This window comes from Sarcophilus harrisii, chromosome 6, assembly GCF_902635505.1.
Source record: "Sarcophilus harrisii chromosome 6, mSarHar1.11, whole genome shotgun sequence".
Lineage (NCBI taxonomy): Eukaryota > Metazoa > Chordata > Mammalia > Dasyuromorphia > Dasyuridae > Sarcophilus > Sarcophilus harrisii.
The window spans coordinates 202,840,341-202,852,928 of NC_045431.1; the positions used below are offsets into that span (position 1 = coordinate 202,840,341).

The 12,588-nt window shown below is 39.0% G+C and overlaps 1 protein-coding gene across 4 annotated transcripts in view; it reads left to right on the forward strand.

Moving 5' to 3' along the window:
* The window catches only part of AMPD3 (adenosine monophosphate deaminase 3), a 76,927-nt gene that overhangs the window by 13,004 nt on the left and 51,335 nt on the right, over positions 1-12,588 (forward strand). For all 4 annotated transcript variants that reach the window (XM_031942794.1, XM_031942793.1, XM_031942795.1 and 1 more), the window contains exon 2: positions 11,028-11,253. In XM_031942794.1, coding sequence (XP_031798654.1) covers positions 11,033-11,253 — 221 coding nt within the window. In that variant the 5' untranslated portion in view covers positions 11,028-11,032. The remainder of the gene's footprint in view (positions 1-11,027; positions 11,254-12,588) is intronic.

Genomic DNA, 12,588 nt, shown 5'->3' on the forward strand with positions numbered 1-12,588 from the left:
GGTATCTTGATTTGGCACAGCACCTCCTCACCCATAATGTAACTAAAAATGTCACATGGTAATGGGAGGAATAGGTTCCTTATTCCTGGGATCTGTAGGATGGGCCTGCGGGGACTGGGTGAGGAGGGATGCAGAGGGATACATGAGCAGTGGACAGCAATAGCCAGAACATCTGGTGATGTGCCCAGTGCAGAGTTCCATAAATCCAAGGCACCAGAGGGATCATCAGGGTATTTGGCTCTTTTATTGTGATTTCTGTGATTTTTAGTGAATTATACCAGGGACTACCAGCCTTAATTCTTCCTGCTGATGCTTATTGGTGGGAGAAGGGAATTGACACGGTACTGTGGAAAGAATTAACTTCTCGTTAATTGACTTGGTTTCCTCCTTGGTAAAATAAAGGAGGACTAGAGGACCTTGGGGGTTTCTTCTAGCTCTAAACCTATGATGCCATATTCCCGCACTGAGTGCAGCACCTAGCACGTAGTAAGGATTTAATAAAAGGCTTGTTCATTATAACTTGAATAGAAGCTATCTCTTTCCCCAGCAGCGCCTGTTGGAGTGGGGACTTCCCTCTTGGATCCATTGACATCACATCTCTTCATTTAGTTCAGGTTGAGGCTCTGTTCCAGAGGGGAGGAGAAGAGAGGGAGGATTGGGGGAAGGCCAGGTGCTGACCACGGGGTTTTTTCCAGTCATCATTTGGTTCAGGAAATAACTTGGGCAGATGTGCCCCTTTCCAGAAGGATCTTTGGAGACCCCAGGGTGACCTCCATGGACTTGCGGTTGCCTTTCAGGGAAAGGGAGGGGAACAAATATTTATATAAATGTCCACTATGTGCCAAATACTCTGTGCTGCTAAGCCCTTTACAAATATTATCTCATTTGATCCTCCTTACAACTCCTCTGTGAGATGAGTGCTATTATCATCTCACTTTATAACTGAAGAAACTGAGGCAGACTGAAGTTAAGTGTATTGCCCTGGATCACACAGTATAGTAAGTGTCCTCAAGTCCTTCTGATTCCAGTGCTCTAATCAATTTTCCACCTGATTGCCTCAGGCTCTACTAGTACCCAGTTTCTTTTTGTTTGCTTTCCTTGAAAGCTGAAATTTTCTTTCCTGGCATCTAAAATTTGGGGTTGGCTTCTGGGTGCTTAGCAAATATGTTGAGACTGGCACAATGTCAAAATTCAATAGATTGTCAGTGAATGAGCAGAATAGGACAAGGGCCAGCTCTCACTCAAGGTGGAGCTTAGCGATAGTCCCTTTCATGTACCAGAGTCTCTCAACATTACCTGTTTCTCTTATAAATATGGCAGCTACTCATCCCCAAATCCTCCACGTTGTCAGGCGGGCAGAATTATTATGGTTCTTCCACACTTACTCAGCTTAAGCTTCTCACATCAATTTTCCCCTCACTCATAGTTGAAGATGTTGCTTCATTCTTTATTAAGAAAACAGAGGCTATTCAATATGAACTTCCTCTCCCTGGTATTATCCCCCTTTTTTTTTCCACTCTCAAAGAGAGATGGCCTTCTCTTTGCCCAGACCATCCCTTCTACTTCTCCTTTTGAGCCCAAGTACTCTGGTCTTTCCCAGAAGTTCCCCCACCCCCACCCCAATTATTCTTTCTCCCTAATCATTATTGGTATCTTCCCTGAAAGAATGAATGAAAAGGCATTAAGTTATATTAATATTAATTATATTAAGCTATATGCCAAGCCCTGACCTCCTTCTCCATCAGAGAAAGATATTTTGATTTATAAATTTACAAGAATGGTTGATGGAGCCCTAGGAGAGTGGCAGTGACAATATTGATTTGTTCATGGCTCCAGAATTCTAACTAGGGGGCCAACTTCCCTCTCCTGGAGGAGGAGTTGACTCAGCGCCAGAATTCAGTTAAATCCTCCAGGGCTTACAAACAAACCTAATTTTCACCCTTCTTAAAGACCATCCCTAGGTCTTACTACCCTCTCACCTATCTTTCCAGATCTTTCTCTCTCTCTCTCTTTTTTTTTTTTTTAGTCAAATTCCTTGGAAAAACTACATTAATTGACTATACTTCCTCTTTTCTCACTCACTTTTCAACTCTTGCAATCTGACTTTCAACCTATCACTTTGATGAAACTGCTCTCTCTACAGTTGCCCAACTTCTCTCTTTGCCACATCTGATGGCCCTTTCTCAATCTTTGTCCACCTCCCTGTGATCCTTGACATTCTTGATCACCTCCTGAGTGCTCTGTCTTCTCTGTAGGTTGGTTTTGGGTTTTCTGAGTGCTGTCCTCCCTCAGTTCTCTTTCTCCCTGTCTGACTGCTTTTCAAGTCTCCTTTCATCATCATCATCTATAAGAAGTCCCCTAACCATGGTACTATGTATCAAGGCTTTTCCAGGGCTCTCTTTTCTTTCTTTGGAAGCTCATCAGATTTACTATATTTCCCAGTTTCTTAAACTGTGGGTTGCTCCCCTAAATGGGTTTTATAACTGAATGTTAAGATTAGGAAATTATGATTTATTATCAGTAAATGTTTGGTTTTCATGCCTATTTCATATACCAATATACCCCAGGTCATATAAACATTTCTTGGATGAAAAGGGGTCATGAGTAGAAAAAACTTAAGAAGTCCTGCTATCTTTCATGCCCCCAGCTTCTCTCTTGTGGTCTAGTCCTTCTTCACCAATTGTTACTAGACATTTCAAACAGGATGTTCTCTAGATGTCTCAAATCCAACATGTCAAAATTGAATGCATTATCTTTTTCCCTCAAGCCTTTTCCTTTCAGAAGCTTCCCTATTTTGTTATGGGCACTGCCATCTCTTTGTTGTTACCCCAAACTCCTCACTGACCTTTACACCATGTATCACTCAATTGCCAAATCTTATCATTTCTATGCCCACAATATATCATGCATCTGTCTTCTTTTCTCCACTTAAACAGCTACCACCCTAATTCAGACTTTCATCTCCTCTTGCCTGGACTTTTGCAAAAGCCTCCTACTTGTTTAAAGTCTCTCCTTTTTTCCATCTAAATATCCACACAGCTTCTGAAATGATTTTCTTAAAGGGAAAGTCTGACTATGTCACTTTCCTCCTCAGTAAATTCGAATGGCTCCTTTGTTTCATGTAAATTTTTTTATTTTAAACTTAAATACAAAATGAAAAGAGGAGGAAAAAAAAAAAACATTGCCAGGTATATGGTAGAACATGAGAAGATTCATTATAATACAATAAATTTCTACTTCAAGAAGATCTATTATTTGGCTGTAATTTTATCTACATGTATGTGTGTGTGTATATACACACACACAGATACACGCATGCTTAATTGTATGTTGTATATACAATATATATCTATAAACATACACATCTATACATACATATAAATATATGTTTGCTTATTTCTTCCTATCTGTTTTTCTGGAGTGGATAGCATCTTCCTTCATAAGTTCAAGTCTTTCCATGTTTTTCTAAATCAACCAGCTCATCATTTCTGACACCAAAGCAATATTCTAACACAGGCATATCCTATCTGAGAGATTATGTATGAAAACTTTTCCCCCAATTTTCTGTATCTTTTCTATTTTGGCTAGATAGGTTTCATTTATATAAAAACATTTTAATTTAGAATAATATAAATTATCCTTTTTATACTTCAACAATGTTTTCTTCTTGTAACATAATCTAAGGTCTGATACTGCTGAATCTACTTCTTTATATCCATTTCTTTTTTCCATGGTTTCTTTGAAGTTCCTGACTTTGTTTTTCTGAATGAACTTTGTTATTATTTTTTCTAACTCAGTAAAAATAACTTTTAGTGCCTTGAGATGGTAGTGAATAAATATGTTAGTTAGGTGAGACTGTTATTTAAAAAAATCATATTGACTTTACCTGTCCATGAACAATAAATATTACTTCAGTTATTTAGCTCTGAACTTATTTGTATAAAAAGTGTTTTATGATTATGTTCATATAGTTCCTGTATCTGTTTCAGCAGATATACACTCAGGTATTTTATATTGTCTAGGTATTTTAAATGATCTAAAATTATATTGAATCATATTGCTGACACATAGGGTAGTTTTCTCTATTTTTACTTTTGATTAAATCTATTTTAACTTTGATTTGGAGGTCATGATTATTCTTCCTGCTTTTTTTTTTTACATACTAAATTCTATTCCTGCCCTTCATTTTACTTTTGTGAGTATCTACCATTTTTATATTTCCCGAATTCAACATATTATTGGCCAATGGCTTCTTATTAGCACTTTGTACCATTTTGCTTGGTACAAAGAAGGTGCTTCATAAATGCTTGCTGATTTGTTGATTAACCAATGTGAGTGTTTCTAATACTCTTGTTTGTCTATGACATTACTCTGATTATTTCAATCCCCAGACTACCATAGGCCTCCTGAATTGAGATCCTTGATTCAGATTTTCATATATATATATATATATATATATATATATATATATATATATATATATATATAATCAAAAGCTCTCTGAAAATCAACCTGTCTTTAAAAAAAAAAAAAAACAACTTTATTGTGTTTTGCTAAGTATTGGAAGTGGAAGTGATCCGAGTCATATCCCTTGAAGGATTTCAGAGATCATTCAGCCTATTTTCATTTTAAAGATGAAGGAGAAGGCCCAGAGAGACACTTGTGCAAAACCATGTGATGAATTAGTAGCTGGAACTAGCATTCAGGCAGGGCTGTGCTGGAAAATGTTTAACACAATGCACATAAGACATACTTTTAAGCTTAATAGGTATTAACGTATCTTCCATCACTTTTAAGTCTAGACAATCAACAGAAGAATAAATCAAGCCTTTGTTTTTAGCTTTTGCTAATTTCAGGATATAAATAATACCTTGAAAATTTAAAGTTTGAAAAATCCAGTGCTAGCTGGATTTGAGCTAGGTTCGAGCTGGCCCCAGTACATCCCAGAATGATTCCGCTCAGAATAGGAAGGATTCATCCAAAGTTATCTGAACTGAGCGAGGAAGACTTACCTGGTCTTCCCTTGAATATATTTAGTGATTGGGAACATTAGATGAAGTCCCACTGCTGCCACATAGTGCTCTGTGGTCCTGGATAAGAAATTTAACCATTCAGTGCTCTGGACATCTCTCTAAGACCAGAAGTTTCAGAGAAGGTGCCCAGTTGCATTGGTAGAAGGACTTTCTTCATCTGGGAGTTCCTTATAGTTTATCCCTTATAGCCCCTCTAATTGTTGTCTTTCTTTATATGGAGATGAAATATGCTTAATTATAACTGTGTACTGGTACTAGTTTTAATCTCCCATTCACATGACAGTCCTCCAGATAATAGTAATAATAATAAATAATTTATAGAACACCTACTATATACTAGGCATTGTGCTAAGCACTTACAGATATTTCATTTGATCTTCACAACAATCCTGGATATAAATGCTATTGATTATCCCCAATTTACAGATGAAAAAACTGAGACAGGCAGAGGTTAAGGGACTTGCCCAGGTTTACAAAGCTAAAAAGCAAAACTGGATTTAAACTCATTCTTTTTCCACCAACTCTTTTATTCTCAGGCTAAAGCTCTCCCATCCTTTCATTCAGTCCTTTTGTGTCTTAAGTTTCCATCCTCAGCATCCTGCTCTTTTCCTCTGGACCCACTTCACTGTAGTACATCAGGAGTTTTTCCTCTGTTCTGTGCTGTCCCTGGACTTGTCCTCTTTGCCTTTGTCTCTACTTTCTGATGCTATTTGTCTTTTTTAGATTTCCAGCTTCTTGTCTCCTTTTTAGAACCAATCGAATCCACAACTTCCAAATGCCCTTCATACATGCAAAGACAAATAACTAACTCTCCTTTTTTACTTTCCTTCTCTCTCTCTATTCTCCCATCCCATTCCTGCTTCTGTGGCTAGCCAAATTCCCTGTGTTACCTGGGAAAGGAGGGAGTGAGGCACCTCATTCTCTGAGATATGTTTTTCATATAAAGGAAAGGTCTAGGGATCTAGAATGTAAATTTAGGCTTTTTTTTCTTGTTTGTTTCTGTACTGACTACAGCAACAGAGTAGAAATTGTCAGGCAGCCTTCTAACTTTCTAGGCAGATAAGTCATTTCCCAGTCAAAGTCCACTTTCCTCACTAAAAATGTGGTATCACCCCACCCTCAACTTGATCTCCCTTCCTCTCTCCTTCTATAAATACTTGGCTAATCTGCAAACCCCAGATATTCTCCCTGAGCAGCATCTATCAAACCTGTTTTGTTCATTCAGAGACAAAATTAATTCAGTTTAATTTCATTTTTTCCCTTGCTTGCCCTGTTTTCCTCTGTCTTCTCCCCTATCCCCCCCCCTCTTGTTTTTATTAGAGTAGAAAAGGGATCTTTGAGATCTTCTAGTCCAGAAGTGCCAAACTCAGCCTCTGGAGTGTTGCCTAAAGGAGATTAAAAGGTTATTGGGAAATGTTTAACAAAAATAAATAAAAATACAACATAGCATAGATAATGTTAATTTGTAGTTTTCTAAGTCAATATGAAATGAACATCATTGGCCTCTAGTAGTAGCCCTTGTCTTTTTACATATAAGAAAACATGTTTTAAAAAAATAAAGCCCAAGAGGAACTTTCCCAAGAGAGGAAGTGACTTTCTTAAGATTATATAGTTAGTTAAATGCAGAACCAGACCCCTTCTTCTACCCTAGGTTGCCTTCACTTCCTCTATAGGACTTGGTGGTACTCCTCTGATTCTGTGTCCTCAGGGGACCATGCTGTCTTGGGCAAAAAAAAAAAAAAAATCATTCCAAGTTTGCATGTCCTTTAACTCTCCTTTGATCTGAAGCAAATCATTTAAGCTCTTTGGAATACCTTTCTCTGAAGAGAAGGTGGCAAATATTTGTTCTCTGTCAAACCTAATGATTGTGGAAATCACAAGAGTCATTTTTTAGGGTCTTGTATTTTGAGGTATGATCATGGTGCATCATTAACTTCTGATATTTGGGTTTTTAGGGCATCAGAATGTCAGGGCTTGGGAGATTGTCTAATTCAAATCAAATTAACAGTGTGGGAAACTGAGGCCCGGGGAAGGAAAGCCACTCGGTGAAGGTCACACAGCGAGTTAGCCAAGGTGCTGAAACTAGAATTCAGGTTTCCTAGTAACTAGCTCAGTTCTGAATCTCCCCTCTTCCTTCCCATTCTGTTAATTTAACACTGTCTCAGCAGTGGTGCTGTGATGACAGTGGAAAATTACCTGGATTTGCAACAGGGGAATTAGAGTAATCAGGAAGGTTTTGCATCTGGGAAATATCACAGGATCTTCAGATCTTTGTGTCTGGGGAAAGCGAAATGCATTTAGCAAGAGATTTCATCTCTCAGTTGCTCTTTCCTCACTGGTCAGATGAAAGGGTTGGACTATATTAAAGACTCTTACTATGGGTTCTGGGAACCCTGAGGGGTATGTGGATAGAGTTCATGATCTCATGTAGGGAATATATTAGTTTTTATTTAGAAATTTAGCATTTACTTTTTGGTACATTTAAAAATTCATTTTAAACTTAAGTGCAAAAAGAAAAAAAAAGACCATTTTAATGTATACAACAGATTATGAGAGGATTCAACATAAAATAATAAATTTCCATTTCAAGAAAGTCTAATAAATACTGTATATTATTTTCAAAGCTTCCCAGCCTTTGTTCTCTGCTGTCAGTTTTTACTTTATCCCCTCCAACTACAATTGGCTACAATTGCATCTAGCCCTCAGCTCCAAGGCTACAATTAAATGTAAATGGATATATGTCAATCTCTCTGTATACACACATATTCATAGAGATCTATAAACCCACGTGGATATACACACACACAATGAGACTGTACTGTGCACATTTCCACTTGTCTCTTTCTCTGAAGGTGGATAGCATTTTCCTTCCTAAGTCCAAGTCTTTCCATGTTTTTTCTAAATTAACCAGTCCATCATTTCTTAGATCACAGCAGTATTCCAACACAATCACATTATCTCTAAGAGACTGTTCATGAAAGTTTTCTCCAGTATTTCTTTTAGTTATAAATGTGAGCAACCAGCATATTCAGAGAAGGGGCCTTTAGACCCTCAGTCTTCCAAAGAGATCAAGGACTGTTGGACCAGACAGTCTCTAAGGTTTCTTTCAGATTAGAATTTTGATTGATGACATCTTTGGGTTTTCAGTTTAAGAAACATTTATATTTATCACTGCATACTTACTGTATACAATGTTTTGTGCCGGGAGGGAGTGGGGATGGGATACATAGCTAAATAAGTCTAGTTTGTGCCCCACAGGAAGAGGAGTGTCACAGTTCAGGGAGCTGCTTTAGAAGATTTTCCAGAAGAAGCAAAACCAGCCAGTGATGCTAAAAGCAAAAGATTTCCTATGTTTCTTATGGGTGATTTGACCTTCCACAAGGGAAGGGCCTTACTTTAAGGCACTGGTAAAAGTTGGAGGGGCAGGAATGAGGGAACATGGACACTGCTGAATATCTAGAAGGCTGGATTCTTTCTTGAGGGGAACTTGGGGCTTAGGTGAGATGATCTTGAGATCATGGCAGAAGATAGGAAGGGAGTGGATCAGTCAATTAACAAAGTACTTATTCAGTGCCTGTTATATGCCAGGACCTAGGTTAGTCGTAGAGATTTTATATATAAAGACAAAATGAAACAGTTGCAGCTCTCAAGGATCTTACACACTATTAAGGGAGGCAAAAAGCCTTATATTAAAGTCTATGCAAATTATATCTGAATATGGAATCCAGTCAGTGGTGCCATCTGAATCTGACGTCTAACTTGTGTCAGTTTGCTGTGAGCACACCTGGGTCAGTCCCATGAAACAGGATCCCTCTCTCAGAAAGCAGAGCACCAAAAGGCAGGGGTAAAAAAGTCTTATTCTGCTCCATCTGGTACTCACCCCATCATCATCTCATTTCATTGTCAAGGCAACCGTAGAGGAAGTATGGTATGAAGGGAAAGAGCCCTGGCTCTGGATTCAGAGGACTTGATTCAAATCCTCCCTCTGACATTTACTTGTGTGACCTTGAATATGTCACTTCACACTATGGATCTCAAGTTCCTCATCTAAAGTGAAGGAATTGGAGTATTTGGGCTCCCTTCCACTTCCAGAGCCGTGATCCTGGGATCTGATTGGTTTTCTGCTTCTCTGTCATAGGCAGGTTAGGAAGATATGGAGCAGTTCTAGAAAAGGGACAGGACAATAAGAATAGCAAAAAACAATAAAAGTACATCTAACTAGCATTCATATGCATTTTAAGGTTTGCAAAGTGCTTTACATATATTATCTCCTTTGACCCTTTCAACAACCCTATCAAGAAGATGCTGTTCTTTTCCCTACTTTACAAATGGGAAAACTAAGGTTGAGAGAGGTTACATGCTTTACCCAGATTCACACACATCATAAATGTCCTAGCAAGAATTTGAACTTAGTTCTTCCTGCCTCTCTGGTCTGGTTTTTGTGACATCACCTTGCTACCTGGAAAGGGAGAGATTTTCAAATAGGGCAACAGGCAGCTTATGATGAGAAGGCCAGAAAACCCAGAGTTTTTTTTTTTGAATAACCACAGGGGGAATAAGCTGATCAATGGAACACAAATTAGAGTATGATTAAGCACATAATAAAAGCTGACATTTAGAAGGGCACCTGTGTAAGTTAGCATCTGAGTGCATGCATATGTACACACACTGATGACAGACACCTCAGTGTAGTGAATGGAGCTAGCTTCAGAGCCCGGATGGCCTGGGTTCAAGTCCCACTTCTGCAAGATACCCTTACAAGGCTTGAGGAAACTAAAACTATACACTCTGGAGAAGATGCCTGTCTGTACCAGTACAGGGAGTTTTCATACCTGGGAGTTCCCTATGCCAATAAAATCACAGGTCCAGTTACTGTTCAGTTGTGTCCGACTCTTTGTGATCCCTTTTGAGGTTTTCTTAGCAAAGATACTGGGGTTTGCCATTCTTTCTCCAGATTATTTAATAGATGAGGCAAACAGAGTAAAAGCACATGTGTAGGGTTACATTGCTAATAAATGTCTGAGGCCAGATTTGAACTCAGGAGGATGAGGCTTCCTGGCTCTGGATCTGGCACTCTCTCTACTGCATCACTTAGTTTCCCAGTCCATTTTCTAGCCAAGTCAATATATAAACATATAAACTTCTTATGTGTATATTTAGATGTTGTTCTCCCTAATAAAATGTATGCTTCTTATTAACGGTGGAGACTATTTGGGGTTTATCTTTTTTATTGTAGCATAGCACCCTTGCTTATGTGAAAATGAAGAAATTCAGGCAGAGATGACTTGTAGTCAGCCTAATATGTGTGTCTAAAACAGAGGTGAGGAATGTCCAGCCTGCAAGATCATTTGCTAAGCAATGATGAGCTGAGGGCTAGATGCAACAATCTCCCACTGCTTGAGTTCTATAAGTTGATAATCTTGTGTGGCCTGCAAATGTTATGAACATCCAAATGGCTCTTGGCAGAAAAATGGTTCCCCACCCCTGGTCTAACACTTCAGGTGGATGGAGAGGTGTCCAGGCTAAAGATATAAATTGGGGAGACATGTAGGTATTTAAAATGTGGAAATAACCTAACTTAAGGGAGAAGGGGGTTGGCCAGCCAATTCCAGGGAGCCACCATTTTCCTTTTGCAGGAAAAAATGTCAAACAATATCTCTGGCTTTCTTCCATCCATTTCTACTCCCAGAGTTTGTATTTCTGCTGTTTGGGACCACCTAATAAAGGATTAGATAAAATGCAAGGGGATTTGGTTCAAATATCACCATGGGAGAAGTGTAACCAAGCCACATGTGTCATAGTAATCTATTCCCAGGATTGATTTCTGGGCTTCAGAGCTCCAGTTGTTCTGGGGGAGCAAGCTTCCAGCCTAGGTCCCCCTGCTGGACTTACATAAGATTGGAGAGGGTCAAAAGCTTGCTTGGATCTCCTTGCGAATTACCAGTGGCACCCTTCATTTAATGAAGACCAATTTCTTGTTCTCTTTTTTATTAGTCGAGATGCCTCGACAGTTCCCCAAGCTGAACATTTCGGAGGTGGATGAGCAGGTCCGATTGCTGGCCGAAAAGGTGTTTGCCAAGGTGCTCCGAGAGGAAGACAGCAAAGATGCCTTATCACTGTTTACCGTGCCCGAGGACTGCCCCATTGGGCAGAAGGAAGCCAAAGAGAGAGAGCTGGAGAAGGAGCTGGCTGAGCAGAAGTCCGTGGAGACGGCCAAAAGGTAGGTCTGATGGCCAAAAGGGACCTCTGATTGGCAGAGGTTTCTCTGTCAATGAATACAGGCAATCTATTCAGTCTTTTTATTCTTCTCCCTCACTGCTATTGGATCCTTTAGAAACTGACCCTAGATTTAAGGCTTTGGATTTATTTCAAAATGAGCAATCTTAAATCAAGTTAAAATGATCCAAAATCTTAGTTCTACTTGCTGCTTTACTAGCTGAATGGAGATAATGAACTAGGAATCAGAGAAGTGAATCCCATTTGGCTGTGCCCTTAGTTGGGTGACTGTGGACAGGTCACTGTCCCTCTGAATCGGTTTTCTCATCATGATTCAGTGTAGGATCATGAATTTAAGCTGGAGGAGAATGTAGAGGTTATCTACCCCAGGGCTTCTTAAACTTTTTCATTCATGACCCTTTTTGTCTAAGAAGTTTTTATGTGATCTTGGGTATATAGATATATAAAACCTCCCCATATTCAGTTATGAGACCCTATATGGGGTCATGAACCACAGTTTAAGAACCTGGGGTCTGTATCAACTTTGACATTCTATCTTTCAGTGTATCCTCCAGCATAAAGTATTTTTAAAATGCTTACTATGTGCTAGGCACTGGGGCTTCCAAGAGAAAAAGGAAACAATATCTGCCCCTAAGGAACTTAGATTTTTTTTACAGTATTTTTTTTCCAAATACATGTAAAGATAGTTTTCACCTTTTCACCTTTGCAAAGCCTTGTGTTCCAAATTTTCCTCCCTCCCTTCCCTGACCCCCTCTCCTGGACAGTAAGCAATCTCATATAGGTTAAACATGTGCAATTCTTCTAAACATATTTCTGTATTTGCCATGCTGCATGAGAAAAATCAGATTAGAAGGAAAAATAAGTAAACAAAACACCAAAAAAAGGTGAAAATACTGTGCTTTGAGCCATACTCTGTTCCATATCCCTCTCTGTGGATGTACATGGCTCTCTCTATCACAAGTCTATTGGAATTGTCTTAAATCAACTCATTGTTGAAAAGAGCCAAATTCATCAGAGCTGATCATCACATAATCTTCTTGTTGCCATGTACAGTGAGCTCCTGGTTCTGCTCATTTCACTCAGCATCAGTTCCCATAAGTCTCTCCAGGCCTCTCTGAAATCATCCTGCTGATCATTTCTTATAGAAAAATAATATTCCATAACAGGCACATACCATATAACATTCATAATATCATTCATATTCAGTCATTCCCCAGCTGATGGGCATCCACTCAGTTTCTAATTGTTTGCCATCACAAAAAGGGCTGTCACAAATATTTTTGCACATGTGGGTCCCTTTCCCTCCTTTGATCTCTTT